This window comes from Micrasema longulum, unplaced genomic scaffold (genome assembly GCF_059751315.1).
Source record: "Micrasema longulum isolate JH-2025_06_02 unplaced genomic scaffold, ASM5975131v1 h1tg000133l, whole genome shotgun sequence".
NCBI lineage: Eukaryota > Metazoa > Arthropoda > Insecta > Trichoptera > Brachycentridae > Micrasema > Micrasema longulum.
The window spans coordinates 566,882-588,720 of record NW_028277339.1 but is presented as its reverse complement, the minus strand read 5'-3'; the positions used below and the strand labels follow the sequence as shown (position 1 = coordinate 588,720).

At 29.7% G+C, this 21,839-nt stretch overlaps 1 protein-coding gene across 3 annotated transcripts in view; it reads left to right on the top strand.

Moving 5' to 3' along the window:
• The window catches only part of Nos (Nitric oxide synthase), a 436,979-nt gene that overhangs the window by 372,469 nt on the left and 42,671 nt on the right, over nt 1-21,839 (top strand). For all 3 annotated transcript variants that reach the window (XM_088241938.1, XM_088241932.1, XM_088241947.1), the window contains 2 exons: nt 2,756-2,860; nt 7,565-7,632. In XM_088241938.1, coding sequence (XP_088098064.1) covers nt 2,756-2,860; nt 7,565-7,632 — 173 coding nt within the window. The remainder of the gene's footprint in view (nt 1-2,755; nt 2,861-7,564; nt 7,633-21,839) is intronic.

The following is a 21,839-nucleotide window of genomic DNA, read 5'->3' as shown; positions in this document are numbered from 1 at the left end:
CGTCAAATATTTCATATAATTTTTTTATTTATTTCGAATACAAACAGATGTACAGGTTAAATGAATATTTAAAAAAAATATATGTATAAAATGTAAACATAGTAGCTCCTGCCATCCAATTATATGTATTCACTAAATAATACTGTAATAAAGCGACGACGGCTTGAAGTTTAAACTATATAAATAATAAATATAGTATATATTAAAATAAGATAAATATGGACAAAACAAGGAGATAGTGGAAAGGAAAAGAAGGAAATTGATAAGGAGTGGTAACGGATGATTGAAGGAAAGTGAGAGTGGAAAATTGCATTTGATTTATTGATTAAACGAATTATGAATGAAGAGAATGAATCAAGCCTATTAATTCTCTTCTGTACATATTGTATGGAGTGTTAAATATATCAAGACTATTAAATTTTTTGTTAAATGTTTCACATATACGAGGGATTGTAGAATGTTTCCGATGATTAGTTTTAAATTTACGAATATAGAAAATATCAGAGAGTCTAGTTGGCCTGGAGGGGACACGGTAAGCAAGTAGATTAATGAGTTCCGGGGAATCGAATTTATTATTGACAATTTTGTAAAGCAGGATCTGATCAAACATATCTCTTCTGTGTGCTAATGAAACAAGGTTATAAAATTTTAATGAAGCTAAATAATTTGGAAAATGCAAATGAAATTTGTATTCTAGTTTTTTCAGGAATTTTTTTTGAACATTCTCGATTCTATTAATGAATGCTTCTATAATTTTGATAATATGCCGTGAAGTTCATTGCAAGTGTTGAAATATTATAAGATTAAAGATAGTAAATAGATAGTTTTAGCAAATAATAGAGAAATATACGGTTTATTTTTAACATTTTCAAAGTATTAAGGGTGTATGAAATATTGTGGAGTAAAGAAAAATATTTTTAAATTTGTAATTTTGAATTTCCGCAAAAACAGTCATTTCATTGGTCGCGCCCCCAGCACGTCACGATTCGTGTTAATTTTCAAATTTGTTCCTAACCGTTCATTTTTTTATAGAACATCGTCACAAATCTTGACTTCACAAATATCAATACCAAACACGTCGCGTTTTTCAGTGACATCTATATATTAGATTATTACATAGACTAAATATATTTACAATGCAAATGTTGATGGATACAGAAGTAGAGGAAGACCGAAAAAGACATGGCATAACCAAATCTAATAAATACTTAAAGATGGACATGTCAAAAGTCGGAATAATCGGCGTGGGTGTATGAGATGATGTATGAATGTAGAAGAAGCGAGATATGTATCCAAATTTAAAGCGATGTGGAGTTCTATCCTCTATGTGATAGTATTCGTAGTATGTGATATTTTCCTTTTATATTTGTGTACGTTTTTTACCAAATGAAAAGAACAAAAAGACAAAAAAAAAAAAATGTATTCTCTTTCATTATTTTGCAACAAATCATCGCGTCTTCAGCGTACACTGCGCAAATATCGCTAGCAGCTTTGGCAGTTTTATTTCTTCGATTGTGCGCGAATAAACGGAGGTTTTGAAAATAATTACATTCGTCTACTTGACATTTCATTTTGGAGTGTTATAATCAAATAAAATAGTATATGTAGCGTAAAAGCAAACAGAATATCTTTAAAAGTTTTTATTTTCTTATAATGTTTACTATGTTAAATAACTTATTTAAGGCATTTTTCATACTACTTAATGTAAAATGTTTCCCTCGGCACGGGAAACCCCATTATTCTGTATAAGAAAATAATACAAAATTGTAAAAGTATAAATAAATCAATTTAAAAAATAGGCAATTTTCATATTTATGACGACTATTTATTAAAACAAACACAACCTTAAGAGGAAATTATTACATCAACTTTTTTTTGCAATTTAAAGTTAATATGGGTCAATGAAATACTGTCGAATAAAAATTATTACTTGTTAGTTAGCACAATGTATATTATTTTATTCATAATTTTAGATTTCTGTGAAAACGGTTCATTGCATTGTGCCCGCCCCTAATACGTCACGATTCAGTAAAACTTTTACCTTTGTTTGTGACCATTTAAATTTAAATAGAACATCGTCACGAATCTTGACATCACAACTATCTAAGCCAAACATGTCGCGTTTTTGAGGAGACATATTTTTAAAAAATGGATGAAAACATTTCTTTAGAATATCCATATTGATTTTGAAAATTATCCACAAATATTTTTCTCTAAAGAAACTATTATTTTTTCTAATTCCATTTCACATATTTTTGTTGATATTCGTAAGATGTGATATTTCCCTATTGTATTCAATTATTAGGAAATAATTAAATGTAGGGTTATTTGAGAATAGTCAGAATATTGTGCGGTGCGGCGTTTGCTTTCCGAGAATCGGCTTGTGGTCCTGTGGCTAGTATCTTCCGTCTGGGGTTCGCACCCCGCCCTCCCACAACTAGATTCCCATTTTATAAAAGAGAGTTATTTACAACTTGTTGAAAATGGCCACCAAAATTAAAATATATGTGTGAATAGTAAAAACCCGAATAGATCTTTAAAATAAAAATAAAAATTATCGTGGTACTGCTTATTACACATATACTCGTAGTTTTTTAAGAAAATATTTATGAATTGGTGCTACTTGTTAAAACCTGTTATATTTTAATTTGTTTTCTTTAAAAATATACGTGTAATAATTGTATCTAGTGGTTTTTCAAATAAATCTAGATATTTAAATTAAATAAAAATAATTGGTTAAATAATTTTTTTTCAGGTGTATTGTATGACAGATTACGACGTTTCGTCCATCGAACACGAGGCCCTTCTGATGATAGTCACTTCAACATTCGGCAATGGAGATCCACCAGAAAATGGAGAGGTATTTAACTTTTTCATACGTATTAATTTAGTTTATCATTAGGTATAACATATAAAAATAAAATAGGGATTTCTTCGATAAGTTACTTTTTTATTTATAAATACGGTAAAATGTACGTATATTGAGTAGTAAATTAGTGTCCTTGCGAATGAAGAATACAGTTCGGGATGCGAAATAGAACCAGAACCCTGATCGAATGATTTCAACTCTATGGCTGCTCTGAGGTAAAAAGTCTGTATAAAAATATCGAGTGGAGATAAGTCTGCCTCATTTTGTAGTGGTTAGCGTATTTGGGAGCCATTCTTTCAAGGTTTGATTTCTGGTAGGGTGAACGTGGAATATAGATTTTGAAGTTTTTCCTGGACTGGCACATGAAAAATTACACTGACCATCTTTCCTTCGTGTAAAATAATAATCACACGCTGCATTTGGTTTACTAATGCAGTGCTCTATGCACCTCCGGGTACGTAAAGAGAAAAATGAGTAATAAACACTATTATCTTCCGAAACTGTCATTGGCTGGTTCAAGTGATCACTTTTACACACATTTACAGAACATTCACCATTCTGCCTAATGTTTGTGATTTTCACATTTACACCATTTTCAGAAGCGTAAAATAAACAAACAATATATACCACTTATGAAGTTTTTACCAGCGTCCTATGGCATTTTATAACACGATTTTTCTTTTTTTATGCAAACGACTATTATTTCGAATAACATTATCTATCACTAAAATACGTTTGAAAGAGTATCTCCAGTATTATTCTACAAACATTTAGACATACGTCAAAAAATTCCCAAGATGATTAGTTTCGCGCTTGAAATCCAGTCCAGGAAAAATGAAATATTTGATTGAATCACCTTATAATATATATAATATTTAAAAAATCACCTTTTAAAATTAAAACTCTACACTGAACACCGGAAATTTAATCCGAGACCTCAGACATGGTAGATAAACGCTTTAACTAGTAAACGTTAAATGGGGTCTAGAATTCCAATCGTCTATGCGCTTAGTAGCTGCAAGACATGTTGTAATCGTACTCCTTTTTATTATTCATATTTTTTATTTTTTTAAATATTATTAATACATTAAATTTATTTGTTAATTTTTAAAATGTGTTAATGGGGGCTTAATTTTTAACTGTCTATGCGCTCTGTAGCTGCAAGACGTCCTGTAATCTAGCTCCTATCTGTTATATTTTTTTATTGATCTTAATTGAAAACGAGGAACTAGAATTCCAACCGTCCATGCGCTCTGTAGCTGCAAGACGTACTGGGATATTTATTAATGGTACAGCGCCCTTGAGGTGATTTTCACAAAAATGGCGCTATATAAATTATCCAACTATACAAAGCGAACTAACCTCCATCTAATTTCCTTCTTCAGGATTTTGTTTCCCCCGAGAAAATATGATACTAAACTATATTTTTCATTTCGCCCAACCATGCAAATAACCTTCAAATCTTAAAAATCTAGGACTTAATCTTAATGAAAAATCATAATATTTTTACTTCGGAAGTTGTCGGCGTGGAAAAGGGAACGATCGGTACGGTTTAGCGTATCGTGCGATGTTCAGGCATGTCATATATATTCAGGTAATTATAAAAAAAGCAAAATTTGCTATCGTTCTGAAATTAAAACATGCGATTTATCAGTAGGTTCTTATTCAAATAAGTAGGTTCCTTTTTGTTCTCTTTAAAAGGAAATTTTTAAACATTTCGATTTGACGTCACGTCATTATTTAAAATACTTGTTTCGAATTTGAAACTTGGAATCACACGTCATATGAATAAGTTTATTGGTGCCAATAAGCAACACATGTTGAAAAAAGTTCACATGTTGGGTTTCTTTTCCACAGCACGACTTGAATTGAGTCTATTTTGAAAATTCTTCCATTTGAATGACAGCAAAAGACGTGGCGGATCCCGGAATCACGATAATTTAAGGGATTTAGATACAATTTGAGATATTCCGAACACGCTTCATAGAACTAGATACTCGCACTTCCAGAAGAAAAGAAGAGAAATCAAAGCAACACGGAAACATTATTTTGCCTTTGAAAATGAAATTAGAAAAATAAAGTGTTCACTACGTACTTGTTCAAAACGTGTCTTTCTAAAGAGAATGGTGTTATATTTTAAAGTTTAGTACATTAAATCCATAACTCTTAACGTAGGTGCATACAATAAATAAACACGTTGTTCCTTACCAACAACATTAAATTGATTTCCATTTTCTAACAGAGATATTTACAACTCGTTAAAATGCCCCCCAAAATTAAAATATTTGGGTTAACGGGTAAGAACGCAAATGTTTTAAAAAAATCAAGTTAAATACACTTAATTTAAATCTCCATTTTTGCTTTTAATAATAAATTTTCAAAATGGTGAGTATTCTCACTGGCGTATAATAGACACGTTTTTTTAAAACTAGCCATATATAAATATAGCAAATATTCTGTTGCTTTCAATAATATTTTTTGTAAATCAATATGCATATGCACTAATTAATGTAAGAATGAAGTTAACATTTTCCTTTAGTTCTCATTTTTTTTTGGACTTCATTACCTTAGAAAACATCTTTAAAATGCTTAGGATCCTTAAATATTTCAAGCGCTAGTGATCACAATCGAAAGGTTCGATAGTTACTTATTTGATTAATAATGCAAACTCTTATATTTCTTAAAACGATTATATTAGAGCGTTCAATACAATTATAATTTCAAGGACGTGTGAGTGACTAGGAAGGCAAAACCCGAATGAATAGAGCCGGCCACCTCGCGCTGCTCACTACTTGAACATTTATAATGCACCTACACATTACTATGTAAGTGTCTATACACTAACACATACTGGATGGACACTACATTATTTGTTCTGTTTTTCACAGTTAGAGTGCATTAAAAGTAGCATCACGTTTGATCACGATATAAGTCCGCTAGAAAATGAAGGCACAGAAGGCAATTACCTACGAATTGAAATATCATTAACTTCAAGCTTGTAAAATGTCATAGTTATACGTCATATTAAGTTGATATAAACATTAGTATATGTTGGTTTATTTTACAGATTAAAAGTGAAAAAAATAGAACATGGATGTGTTTTGTAGTCATTTAAACACTGCGTAAAATTAACAATGCCTATATTTGAATAACTATATTTTTTCAATATTTTCATTTGTTGATTATCGTAAAGTAAAAGAGCTCAAAGCTGTAAGTTTTTTTTGTACTAACGTATTTTATTTTCAACCGTTAAAGTTCTCTTAGCGAGATGTAATTTTTTACCTGCCTCGTTTTTACAAGGTTGGATCGTTTGGCTCCTATGTAAAGGTTTTATTTATTTCATTCATTCATTACAAGGCATACTAAATTACGATTATTTGAAAGAAAAAAAACTGTTTTTTTTTATTCGTCTTTTCAACTAAGCTCCGCAAATAGAAACAATGATCGATACAGCTTCGTGTTGAACAATAGCGAATATCTAAGATTAGGTTTTATTGTATCTAGATTGCGAAAAAATAAAGAACAATTTGCTGTTGTTGTATCTGTAGTCTGCCATTGTGTTACAAATTGATTATTTGTGAAATGACTAATGATTTACTTACACAAAATGCACAAAATGATCTACGGTAAACCACCTACAATATTAATAAATCAAAAAGTATCGTTAATCAATAATTTTCTGTTTCAAAGCATTCGTTTATCAATTGGGTGTTCAACTAAGTTTTGTCAGTTTTTTTAAAAACGAAGAAAACAAGAGGTCAAATTTCAACAAATCAGTCAGTAATGTATTAATTATCTTTCATTATTTCACCACAAACTAATCAATAATATATTATTTTACTACAAATTAGTTGATAATGTTTTTTTCCTTTATTCCCTCGATTGAACGCGAAACGCGAACGTATCAAAAATGCTCACTTTTGTCAACGTGAAATTTCATTTTGAAGGCTTATGATCAAATAAAATAATACATGTAACGCAAGCGCAAATACATTTTTAAGAGCAAAAAAGTTTTTTCGAATGGCGTATAAATTAATCAATTTTGATTCACACTTTTAAATTAAAAAAAAAACGGACATTACTTATGTCCGAAATTTGTTAAAACAGAGAGGAAAACATTTTTGAGAAGGGAATATGGAAGTCTAGGCAGTTACAGAGCTTATGATCTGTCATTGGCTGGCTGGGTCACTTTACACCCTGTGTAAAATTCACCATTCTGCCTATGTTTACACATCCACATTTTCTCAACTCTTCTATCTGTTGACTTTTGTTAAGTAAAAGAGCTGAAACCTTTATCATGTGGGTGAGATTCGTCCGGCTGAACCAATTTACCTACTAGGCAACGCCTGAAAACAAGTTTCCAATTTTTATACTTTTTATTTTACCAGTTAGTTAATTCAACAATTCAGTATGTGCAAATGCTAGTGGCCATTTAAACCAGCTATTGACAGGTCATAAGCCCTTAGATGCCTCGGCTTCCATACTCCCTTCTCAAAAAAGTTTTCCCTCTCTGTTGCAACAAATTGAGATCAAAATAACTTCGTAGTCTATTCAGTCAGTCTGCAAGCATTCGGACATACTTAAAACATTGTGGTTATGTTAATATTAAATATATTTCTTGCTACTTAAAACTGAGAACAAAGGTAATATCATGATTTTTATATTTTTGCTAAGACCAAATATTTTTTTTTTCAGGGATTTGCAAACGATCTAGGAGATATGATGAGATTTGTCGATAATCCCGGAGCGAACGATATTTTCAGGTAAGTTTTACCATAAAACGTTATTAATAAATATTAGCCTGGTATGAGAGAAGGAAATATGACACTCTAGACATAAACAGGGCTTATGCCCTGTTATTGGCAAGTTTTATTATTCCTATTATTATTTATTATCATTATATTACATACACAAAATTATAATTTATGCAAAGTTACTTTGACTGCCTAACTAGGGTTAAGTGGCACCTTTACACTCTGTGTAACATTCATCATTTTGCTTATTTTTAAATATCTGTATATAAGTTAAAGAGTTGAAACCTTTATTAATGTGTGTGAGATTCATCTCACTGAATTATTTCACGAAAACGTTTTTCGTTTTATATATTTCTATTTGAACCAGTCGGTTTAATCAATATAAATAGTTTTTTCAAATGTTTGAAGAAGAAGACTAGATTTCATCCCTTAGGAAGTTATTAAATTCAACATATATTACAACAGAGATGGAGAACAAATAATGAAAACAATTTTTTTTAAACGTTTGTACAAACTCAAAATATTGTTGAATATGTATGTAAAACATTACATTATTACTTGCAAATTTGTTTGTGTCCGGGCGTATGAAAATTACAATTCTGTTTGTGAAATAGAACCAAAATTCTTGGCGAGTGCTTTTAACTCGGTGGATACTATCAGATAAAAATAAAGGAAACAAAAAATTGAGTTGTGATAAATTCGCCTAGCAGTGAAGTGATTGGCGCGTTCGCTTATTATACTTGAGGTCTTGGGTTCGATTTGTGGCAGGGTAATTTAAAACATGGGCTTTTAAAGTGGTTGTATACTGTAATATTTCAATTAACCTGAACTAGAACCCGAGTGTAAGACATATCATCTTACCTTAATGTAAGTAATCGATAAATAATGAATTTTGTTACAAATTCAGTGCCCTATACACCATCAAGTGTGGATGGTATAATGGTGAGGATGATTATTGCTCATTCATTATTATCATTTTATTTTTTTAAATTCACGTAAATTAAAAGAAAAATAACCATCCAACAACTTTGTTTGTCTAACGGTTTCGAGACGTACCCGTCTCTTTGTCAGGACACTTACTACACCAACAAACAAATACTTAAATACATTATCACTTTTACCGTCACCGTAGCATACAAAGTACATATTTACGAAAAAATACATAAATTCCATTCAGAGATAAAGGCGAAGCAAACACCACCATCTCCGAACATGCACTTAAATTAGGTTAATAATATTTAGCGATACGTCACAGAATGTGTGAGAGAGGGGTTAGGAAAAGTAAGGGCTAAGTGGTTGAATATTCACGATTGGTTAATTTTGAAATCTAAAGGTGGCCTATATTGAATAGATGTTTGATTATTTATCAGGGGAATATATTTTTTTAAAAGCTATTTAAATGTGAAGCACCTCTATGTTTTTTAATTAAGGTCCTTATTTATTATTTGAATGTAAAATTTTAACTCCTGTATCCTTAATAAAAATGGGTGAATTTTAATATTTTCTAACATTTAGAGAAATGTTTGAACACAAGGTAAATTCTTTGAACAGAAATAGGAAAAATATATAAACATTTTGGAACCTTTCTAGAAATTAACCATTCGAGATAAATGGCAAACCTCTGCGAGTTAGGAATTAAGAGTAATTTGAATAAAAGTCTTGTGAAAAATGGTGAAGGTGAATAATTGAATTCACCTGGAATCCCGACTAATTTACAATTTCTCTCTTTTCCAATCTGCACCCCTGTTGTCCGTCAAGACGAGGCTTATCTCAAGAGTACCTGGTGAAACTTGGTCCAATTTACCTGTTTCCCGTCACCGTGGGCGAATCTACATATTCCGCGGAGATTTGCATTCAAAATGGACGGCGTGTCTTGTCGACATTTAAAATTTAAAATATATAATACGATACAGGTGGAGGCGTGGTCATTTTTCTTTACCACTCCTAACCGTCTTAGAATATGAAAAGCGTATTCCAAATTTACAGCGTGTAATAAATTCAAAAAAGGTGCAAATTTTAGTCTCGCTACATAAATTTCAAAGATTTAATGTTTATAAAAGATTAAGTCTTTGTATTTTTTATATTTGGTTCTTCTTTGAATTTTATTTGTTTTAATTGTGATGCCCATAAGACTGTTACATGCACAGGTACATGTAAATTATATTTAAAAAATCAAAATTTATTATTTAACGGAGGAAAAAACATTTTTAGAAGGGAATCTATTGAACAGCCTACCGAGAGAGGTGGATCCTTTCCACGCTGTGATTACCAGTTTTAGACTCTTTCTCTCTAACTATGTATCATAATGTGTATTATTGACATATTTGCCTTTATTAAATATTGTTTTTGTAAACCATATTCATGTATTTATTTACGGTTCCATGAACCTTTTATGTAATTATAATAAAACCAGTGATAAAAAATACAACAAAAAATATTATTTTATTAAAAAAGAACAAAAAAATCGAAAAAAGTATGCAATGGTTAACAGTATTTATCTATAAAAAACGAAATATTACATATGTCACAAATTAATAAATAAAAAGATAAATATTTAGTTTAAAAAAAAAAGGTAAATTAAAGAAAATAGCAGTTTTAAACAAGAGGATGAGAGGAAAAAAAAGAAAGAAAAAAATGTGAAATGCTTTAAAAGGAAATGAAAAAAGTTTACTTCATAGTTTATATAAATATTAATACTAAATAAGTTTAAAAAAATAATTATACCCGCAAGAGTAAAGAATTAAAACAAAAGTGAAGAATCAATCATTATTTGAATTTTTTATTGTTAATTCTTTTTCAAAATACAGGACTTGATCCCATCAGCGGCGTGGTATAAAATAAATCTAAATCATCTCTGAATTAATTTGCATGTCGCTGCGTGCGAATACCTGGTGAATTTGATGAATAATGAGTACCACGATGATGACTGTAAAACAAAAAAAATTGTCTTGTCGGTCTATGTGGAATACGAAAGTTTATTAAAGTTAACAGTTCTAGGCAATCTATTTTATTATTTTATTATTTGTAAATAAAAATGAGGTCATTTATTTTCCTCCTGCTAGACAGTAATGGTAAATTCAAATTAGTCATCAAGGATTTATAATTTGTTTCTGACAAAGGTAAACCTAATTTAAATTGAATGTTTCTTAAAAACTTCTAAAAATTTTTAATATAAATTGTTCATTTGTTAAGGTTTAACAAATTGCATTTGAACAACTATCTAAAATAAATACAAACAATAAATTAAACAAACACATTTTGTGTGTGCCAGAAGACAGCCGAGAATACTTTATTTGAACACTTTCTGTCTGGCACACATGAGCAAAGTTTATCAAAGATTTAAATGGACTGTAAGATGAGATTAAGACGTGATTTCAATCAATCATTCTAGTGTGCCTACTTACACAAACTAAATGTGTACTTTTACTGGGTTTACCGACAAGCACGTACACATCAAAAGAGTTATTAAATATTCTTGTTTAATTTTCCTCTGTAATTTCTTTATTTTCTGCTGATTTTAGGATATTTATTTTCTTCACTTTTGTACCGGTGTTTCGTATTTTGTTTCCTTATAATTGTTGTTTATTATTACTTTATACTCGGTTAAAGGCGCAAATTAACGATTTAAAAATATGTATTTGCGTTCTTGCGATTCAAATAATTAAGTAAGTATTTTTAATATTAAAAACATTTACTTTGTGGTCAAAAATTTTACTAAATTTTATTCAATATTTGTATATATACACTTATCGGCTTTTCTATGTCTACTGATTTCTCCCCTCTTTTTTTTACTTTTTCTTCCACAACATAAAATGTTTTCATAACCTAATCGGTACATGTAACGGTTGTTTATGAAAATGCATGTCGTGTTGGTTTTTTTTTTTTTTTTTAATAACTATGGTGAAGGTCGATAGTGGATTTTGCATGTCGTTTTAATTCTTGTCCTGACAAAGATACGGGTACGTCTCTAAACCGGTAGATATAGGAAAGTCGATAAGTGGTTATATAAAAATATTTAACAACATTTAGTAAATTATGCGGTGTTTCATATTTTTTTCTGTGCCCCAGGCTGAATAGCAATCTAAGTGTGAAATAGAACCAACATTCTGAACAAGTGTTTTTGACAAGATAGATACTCCTAGGTAAAATCCAGAAAAACAAAATCGAGTGGGGATAAATGAAGCCCGCTTCTTTGTGAAATGATGACAAATTCAAAAAAGTCCAGTAAATTCTATTTTTAAAATTTTTCCTCTCTCCTTTGAACTTAATTGCATGTTTTCTAATTTATATTTATATTGATTTTTTCTAATGTTATTATTATTCTTTGAATTTATTAAGCATCATTTAATGAAATAACAAAAAAAACACATGTTAAAAATAAGGTCCTTCCTAAACACAGGAATTTCCTAGCTAGTCGGGACCTGAAACAAAGAAACTCTGTACATTTTAAAACTGTAAAATACATAAAAAAAATATATAAAAAAATTCTAAATAACTCTCGGGGGAGCGAAATTCAGCCTTGTCTACAAACATTTGGGCATATTCAAAATATTGTTTATCATAAAGAGACTCCAACTTTCCAAACAAATTTCAATGAGTTTTTTATTCTTGGATTAAAATTGCCCAAGCCAAAATATGAATTATGATAGAAATGGAAATTTCATCCAGTTTTTATGCACATGAATAAAATTTACCTTTTGCGCATCTTAAATTAACCAAATGATGAATTCAAAGAATCCTTGTATTTAAGAACTTTGAAAATAAGTCAAGGGATTTACGGATTACATAAATAAGATTTTCGGAGAATTTATACAAGTTTAAAATATACAACTTTCGGTTTTTCTTGTAGATAAATATAAATATATAAATAATTTAAAAAAACGAAGATTCTAATTTTGAATATTGTAAATTTTATTTATTTTATTTGTTTATTATCATATTGTATATTTATATATATATATATATATATAAAACTATACATTTACACAAAATTGCTTTGACTCTACAGTTATTTACCGCGTTCTAAGCAGTCAAAAAAATATATAAAAAACAGTATTCAATACATAAAAAAAATAAATAAAGGTAGTAGACATACTAAAAAACATAATAAAATACATAGTAAAAAATCAAGTAAAAGTCATTTTTAATAACCCAATAAAATACGTAAGAAAAGCAATTTACAGAGTAGGAAACATAGTAAAAGACATGGTATAAAATATTTATTTCTATGGTAAAAAAACGTATTTTTTAACAGGCATAGTAAAGGACGTAGTAAAAAGAAAAAACATGGTACAAACATAGTAAAAGATACAGTAAAAAAACGTGTATATGGATAGATATTGTTCAAAAACTAATTTTAAAAAAGGGGCTAGGTTTAATACCGTCCACGCTCTCTGTAGCTACAAGACATCCTGTCATCTAGATCCTATCTGTTATTAGATTATATTTTAATTAGAAACGATAAACTATAATCCCAACCGTCCATGCACTATGTAACTGCAAGACGTGTTAGGATATTTATTTATTTATTGTGCATGCAGATAATTTGTTAGAATTCCATTATGAAATTTGGTAAGGTATCCAAAATAAAACACTTTTATTGGATTTAATTCTACTTTTATTTTTTTAAATATATGTGACGCTTTTTGTCTTGTTAGGACATTATTTTATTTTACTTATGACCTGTCATTGGCTGGTATATGTGGCCACTTTACTCGCTGTGTAGCATTTAGCGTTTTGCCTATGTTTCAACATTCATATTTCATTGATTTTTCGATCTGTTGATGTTTGTGAACTTAAAAGGAAACGCTGTCTCGCGTCTCTTATTTCCCCCCTGGATTATCGTAATTAATATGTTATTTTACTACACACTATAGATATTTACTATTGGTGTGTCTCTATCGTTTTGCTTTTTTAACAAATTGTTTTTTATAGGAGCTAGGACCATCCAAAAACACAAAAAAGCGCCCAGTTTTATCTACTATCTTTGGACGTACGGTATACAAATATGATACATAACTTTGATACGTATCAAAGTTATGTATCATATTTGATGAAAAGCTACCGACAGAAGAAATTACATTTTGTTTTTTTTTTTTTAAAAAATAGCCAAATTGGTTCCGTTTTTGGGTGCAAAAAACGGAACAGCAAAACATCGATTTTTTCTAGCCCCCACAACCAGTCAAGCCGTGGTTAGAGAGAAAAATTGCCAATAAAGAAGGAAATAAATCTGTTCAGATCAATTTTTTACAAGACGGAAAAATAATTGGAGACGAAAATTGCTTATTTTTAAACGTATACACACCTGAAAAATAGCCAAATTGGTTCCGTTTTTGGGTGCAAAAAACGGAACAGCAAAACATCGATTTTAGTTAGGCAAAATTAGACGTGCAGTTGTTTTTTTCGCACCGCACTGAGGAGGCATTTACAAAAGAGTGACAAAAATTATTTTTTTCTTATACATATTCATTAAAATTGTTAGGCATCGCAAATTGCAAACTTTCTATCAATGTTCCTTCCAAAGTTTTAAGAAATAACCCTCTTCTTCACATACCTCTTGTTTCATCTAATTATAGGCAAAATTCATATTTATGGCGAACTTTTAATAATTTTAATGTAATAAATAAATCATTTAACATAGATTTATTTGAAAATAATCTTAAAAACGTGCGGCGTTTGCTTTCGAAATAACTCGTAGTATTTTCTTCTTTTCTTTTAAATTTACATTTAACTACTATTCATTTTATGTTCGAGAATCTTTTTTAACTTACTGTGATGCTACTTGTGAAAACCTGTAATTGGCTTATTTGTTATTTGTTTTGTTATATAAATTTGATATAATTATAGCTGTTGGTTATCCAAATAAATAAAAATATAAATAAAATAAAATAAAATATCTTCTTGAGGAGCTGAAACTTTAATTGGTGTTGGTGAGATTCACCTGACTGAATTTTTTACCTACTAGGCAACGGACTGTTGGCCCTCATTCACAAAACGCGATAAAAATATGTTTTGATCGTTTATTGCTAAAAAATGTGTTTGAAATATTTTTTTCTCGTTTCTAGGGTTCAACCATAAAAATACCTAGCAAATTGTCAGGTTTGGGGAAACAAGGTTCTTTATAAAAAAATAAGTTTTTTTACATTAAACTTTTATTTTATTTATACTTTAATATCACTTCTGCCTGCATCAAAATATTAAAGAAAAACAAAATCAATCCTTAATTATAAATAAGTAATAAAAAAAAACAATATTAAAAAAAAAAATAATGGATAAAATAATTTCTTCATTTCTACTAGAACCTTGTTTCCCCGCCACGGTGAAATATTACCATAAATATATCTATTTTTATTAAACGTTATTTATATTGTTTTGAAAATTCACCATCTGCTGAATCAGATTCAACACTTTCTAGTCTCCATTTTATCATTAACATGTTTTTAATCATATATTGAAATCTACATTTTGTGCTTCTTCTCCACAACTATCTGTTAAATTTCTAAAATTTGGAAGTACAAGCAACTCAGGCACTTCCGATAATTACAATTTTTTTGTGTTATGTAGATCTTGGAGTTAAGATACATATGATGCATACAAATAAATGATATGAGCAGCATATTTCATAATATATCCTCGTTGATATTGATTTTTGAGGATTTCCTCGCAAAACTTCTACGAAACGTTTTACGTCTTTACTTCTTGCCTCATTTTCACTTCTTCTGAAAGATTTCCGATTGGTAACAAATATAAGTCTATGATTTCAGAACCATTAGAAAACATGGCGGTGGAAAAACTGTAAAAAATAAGCAGAAAAATTCTTTCAGATATACATTTAAACACTGTGATTCTTTGCAACACGCCAATATATTATATATGCTTCTGCCCACAATTGGAATACGACTAAAGCGACGGGCCAACGCATGATTTCACAGTGTTGCTTCTCCACCCCATGACCACCATTTTTGGTTTTGAAAACGCACTTTTATTCTAAATTTATCTGAGTATAAGTTAAAAATAGTTAATAACATAGAAAAAAAAACTTTTATTTTTTTACTTTTTATCGTGAATTCTGAATTTAGTTCCACAGTGCGACGCTCGAAAACAATTTTCAACTTTTTTACTTCTTGGCACATTTAACTTATTTCTCATCATCATTGTTTTACTCTTGACCACTTACAGGAAACTGCTTGGATGCACTATCGTAAATTTATATCATAAAAATAAGACGGTTGTTAAATCGATATAAAATGTGAATAAAATAAATACTTTAACAATATGTAAATACATATTTAATAAGCAGAAATAAACCCGGAATCTCAAAAATGGTAGCCATATGCTTTAACATTCGCATCTTATGACAGATAATTTGCAATAATCTCAAAAGATTTATTCGCACATTTTTATAACTAAAAACAGTGGGAACTTTGCCCATCATAATATATTTTCATACAAACGAGTTAATTTGGAATAATTCCGGGTTCAAACAATTCTGCAGTCGTTATGTAAAATAGCAGCTTCTAGAGTTTTTCTTTCGTTTTCTCGTCAGTGCAAAAGCTTCAAGCTTTGAGTAATGTTTATATAAGTACGAATTAGCAGCTTTTGAGAGCTTTAAAATGATCTCCGAGTTTATATTGATGTTTGCATATTCTAATCTTGGGAGGCTTTGACTACTAATATCTTATAACTTCCACAGTTAATTAGTTGTCTTTGCTCGCTCTATATTTCGTAGAATACATATTTTTAAAAGATATTACTTGTATTAAATATTTACACCCAACGACGCATTACTTCTGAATACATACGTTAATTCTTAAAATACTGTGTTTAAAAACTCCTCCGGAAACCGTGCTGTAACGTGTTATACCACGCAAAGGACGATTGATTTAAAATGTAGATATTTGAAAACCAAAATTTTATATATGTATGTATTTACTGTTTAAGGATCTGTTTAGATAATTTATTTTATTTTTGTTTTTATTTATTTAGTAAAAACAACAGTTGTCATATAAGATAAGATATAAAATATAAAAAAATTATGACATTCGTCCAGTTGAAGTTTTTCACAAATACAATCAGAGAACATGTTACACAGTGAAGATAAAAAATGAACTAGAAGGTAAAAGGATGAGGAAATAGAGTGGAGAAGTAAAGGAGAGGGATTTTAATAATATAGTTGACTGATTAATTAAAGGAACATAAACTTATTTCACACTGACAAATGTTTCATTTCACAGTGTTTCAAAAAGTTTTTTTTTTTTAATTTTGTATTAAAAATTTCTAAATGGGTACAAAGTTGAATTTGAAGCAGCTACAATAAATAAACGAGTTTTGAACATATTTTTTTTGGACAGTGGATTTAAAAAAAAATTAACTTGTGTTGACTTTACGGGTCAGTTCATTGAAATACGCTATAAGTGATATGAACTATCGATAAAATTGTTTAATATTTTGAAGATTTGAAATTTAAAAAAAAATAATCATATAATTTAGGTCTGTTATAGTAAAAGCTTCTTCTTTTTCAGCCTTATTCTCTCCACTGCTGGATTAAGGCCTCTTCCAATCGTCTCCGTTCCTTCCTATCACCTGCTTTAATCATCCATGTTTGACCGGCTATTGAGGCAATGTTATCGACCCATCATTTTTGCGAGTACTTTTTTTGTTTGCCCATGGACTCCGCCATATTATTATGTGTGTAGACTTGTCATAATTTTGCCACGCCAAGTGTCCTGCCCACTGCCCTCATAAAATTGCAATTTTTGATAAATTGTAAGAACGTAAATAATTATAAAAAACATTTAGGCTTCACAAAACACCCTACTTTTTTAAAAACCGCTGTTAAAATTTAGTATTTATAACGTCACAATTTTTACAGATGAATCAATAAATAATGCTTTGAAATGACAACAACAACGACAGCAAACCCTCAGGCCGTTTCCCATAGGGTGAATAAAGAACGCAATATCATTTTCTTTGCATACAGATCTCGCTTGCTCTGTATTCATACATCTTCTCATGAAGGCCTGCGGATATTGTAACTTTTGACATCTCCATCTTCAAGTATTTGTTGGATTTGGTCATGCCATGTCTTTTTCGGTCTTTTAAAACTCAAAAGAACTTACGATCAACTCTCACTTGGATATTTGATTAGTTTTATACTAATTTTTAATTAAGTAACACTATTTATAGAAATACTTTGTAAAGAGCCCTTGAAGCATTATCTTACGAAAATGGCACTATATAAGTTATCCATGATGGTTTTTTTTATTGGGTAAACAAACAGTGTGTACATAAATATTGTCAATTTCTTTATATTGTATTATTGTAGGACACTCATGCTCACACCGAAAAAAAATGTTTACACTTAAGACAACAATTTAAATTAAGTTAAATATAGCAAATATAAAAGATAAGAAATATAAAATATTTATATAAAACAGTAAAAATAACTAAACATCTGCTTCTCTTAATATTTCTATGATTGGTTACTTAAATTTACGTACATGGTCACAAAAAATATCAGCCTCGGTAAATCTATTGTTATATTGCTTGCATATTCTAGACATTGTATATTGTTTTAAATAGTTTATTGACGCGTTGTCTGCGTAAAACGTAAGATTTTGTCTTGTCGGTCTAGATGGCACACGGAATGGAAGTCTTTCAAGTAATCAATTTTATTATTTATGAATTTGTATAAAAATAACTGGTCTAACATTATTTTTCATGTAGAGTTTATTCCATGGTACAGCATACTTTCAGCATAGTTAGAGAGGTTACAGTTTAAACGGTAGTCGACTTGTTTTAAAAAAAATGTTGGTCTCTTTCTAGCCTATTAATACTAATATTATGGTAAGGTGACCAAATAGTAATGTTTTAAACTATTTTACGTGTAACGATCAGATTAGATTAGCAAACGTAAAAGATGATTCAAAATATCAAATAATATGGTTTTAAATATACATTCAATATGCCATTCCGTCAAGGAATGTTAAATTATTACCAATCGATTAACAAAAATGTTTCTAGTTGTGGTTAGATTCCTGTGGTTACCGTTGGTTATAATTATTACCCGGAAATGAGAAACGGTGGTATCACAACATGCGCGTTTATATTAAGTAATTCGTTGTGTATGGGTACAACTTTTAGTCTGTGTTTAGGCGAATGAAGAATGCAGTTCTGTGTGTGAAAAACATACATAAGAAGTGAAATACGCTCACCAGAAAAACCATATAGGGACAAATTAGCTTGTATACTGCGAATTGGGTTGTGGTCCCGTGGCTAGTGTTGCGGACTCACGAATCAGAGGTCCGAAGTTTGAACTCCACAACCTCAACTTGGTTTTCAAAAATGGCAATATTTGAGTAAATCATAAGACCGCAAATATTTCTTATTAAAAAAAAAAACAACTCTTATTTCGAATGTAGATTTTCTACAATAAAATAGACTTGTGGGGTTTTGCTGGATGAGAGTTGTAGAGCTCCTACCCCAGTTGGATATTGACCTAAGATTCGATGTTAGTGTTTCAAGGTGTACTTATCACATGGCGAATAAATACACGGAACTTTGTGGTGGAGCACGAGAGTAACGGTGATGAGGAGTTGAGCTGATTGCACTTAGACTACATGCTGGAACTGAGTGACTCCGTTAAGTTGACTTGGCAGGGCTGACTCTTTGGGCTGACTTGCTTGGGCTGACTGGGTGAGATCACGCCCTGTGGTCTCTTTACAGGCCACGTTCTTTTGTTATTTATGTCTCATGGTGTGAATGTACTGCAGGACGTTGTTCTTATGTAGAAAGACGTTTTTTGTGCTATATAAAAAAAAAAAGATTAATTGATTTGGCGTTTATTTTGTAGAATTCCATATTTATACTTTTAATATAAACTCAAACACTGTTTTTAAATTAGAAGTATAAAATAACATGACTTGTTTCGTCGGTCACTGCTCTATATTTTAGGTGAAATCATTGCACGTGTGTGTGTCATTGATCAACGGACTACAACCCCTCAGACCTATTGTGCTTGAAGCACAAATTGTAATTCCAAACCATACAAATTATGGGGAAAATCTACGCGTAGTTGATACAAACTGCCGGTGCGGTAACCAGGAACTTTTAGAAAGAAAAAAAAAATATTCTCGAAAGTAAAAAATTCTCCCTGGCTTGAGCTGTTTTTAGAATGTCCTTTTCTCGCTAGATCTTCGCTCTAGATGATGCTAAGTGTCAAGGGTTTACATCTGCTTATATACGAACGTATGTTTTATATTATACCCTCGTATGTTGGCGGATCTCTAAATAAACATGACGTGTATAACGGAAATCCCTCCAGTTAGGTCGTAAAGAAGCTTTTTACGTAGAAATACGTACTGCGGAAGCTTACGTACATTTGAAAATGTTTCGTCCTTTTTTTGTATCTCAATGCAACTTAATCAAATAAATTGCATAATTCCCTTTTTGTTAGGATTAAGAAAAATACATTTTAATGTATATATTTGCTTCGTTCATTTAAATTAATTTTACAGTGCTCACTTACTGACTGCTTTTTAATGATCCATAGAAAATACAACAAAAAAAATATGGTTTTTCATTTTGATTTTATGAAAAGCAATTCATTTCTTTTACCTGATTAGGTACAATTAAATTATGTTATTTCGTTTTTTTTTTATTTGAAGCACTAACTTTGTGATTATTCATTATAAAAAATAAATATAAAACAAATTTGTTTTTAACCGCACATTTTTATTTTTTTCTTCCGATCGGTTTTAAAGCTACACAATCTTGTTTATCAAGGTAGACTTAACTAATGAATACTATCCTATTTTGTTTTAATATTTATTACCACATATGAATCTAATAAGTCAAGTTTTTTTGTCATGTTGTTTTTTTAAAGATGGGAAGAGTAAAGTGAGATGGATACGGTCTTTAAAACTAGACAGGAGTAGACTAAAGGAAATATTGTTTATTTAAAAAAAATAAAAAAATATTATATTATGAATCGTTTATTTAGTTTCTAAGATTTCTATGTTGTTTAATTTAAATATTTGATTTTTAACAAAAAGAACTTTTGATCCAGTGTCTTCATTAAAATTATAATTATTTTCTATCCAAAGGTTCATGAATTCAGAAAGAGAAAAAAAAATAAGACCCTTTAAATTTTCTTTTACTCTAATATTAAAGTTTGTTTCTGGTTTTCCAATGTAGATGGAATCGCTCATTGCGATCATTACAATTTAATAGGTATATGCCAAATTTATTATATTTATGGACTTTGTAAATTTTTAACGCTGTTTCTTTGTTTTTATTATTGTAGAATGGAGGTTCAATGTTTGATGGTACGAAATAAATTAATTGTTTAGACAAATTGTCATTTATAAAAAGAATTCGCCTCCATTGTTTAGGTGGGTTAGCTTTATTTATTGTAGGTGTAGAATGTAAATATTGATTTACAAGTTTGCGTTTTTGATTTTGATTTAATGTTTATCGATTAACTTCTCATTATATCCATTGTTATTAGCAATCTGTTTCTGATCGGAAGAAAAAAGAAGTGGTTTTTCATATATTTTTTAAGGTCATCATCAACAGTCTTCATAAAAATAAAAGGTACAAAATAACAATTAAAAAAAGTGAGACCAATTACAGATTTCGTGTTAATTTATTATGAACGCAGGAAGAAAGGGGAAAAAATAATTAAATTCCAAAACAAATAAATAAAAAAATATACAAATATTAAATAAAAATTACATAAAAGGGAGAAGAGATTGTATTGCTCCCACTCTACTTTCCTTCCTCTCTCTCTGCTTCTATGAACATTTATATTTCTTAGTAAAAATTCACAACCAACAATAATTAATTAGATACATATGAATAAGTAAAAAAATAAGAGTTGAAATTAAAAGTTAACATTAAAAATTTAATATTACAAGTTTAAATTAAAAATTAAAATTAAAAAACTGTAATTAAAAGATAAAGTTAAAAGTTAAGCAGGAGATAAATTTAAAATGTCTTTAACAGATTTGATAAAAATATGGTATTTACAGTGCAATATGTCGATGTCACTAAAACTGTCATTATGGGTAATCTGTATTCTTCGAAGAGTGCTATTTTTCATATAATTAGCCATTGAGTAAGGAATGTCAATGAGTACAAATTGACGAGTTCTACGGACAGGTAATCGATTCTGAGCTATTAATTAGGAAAGCTAAGCGTTCATTGATTCGTTCAGT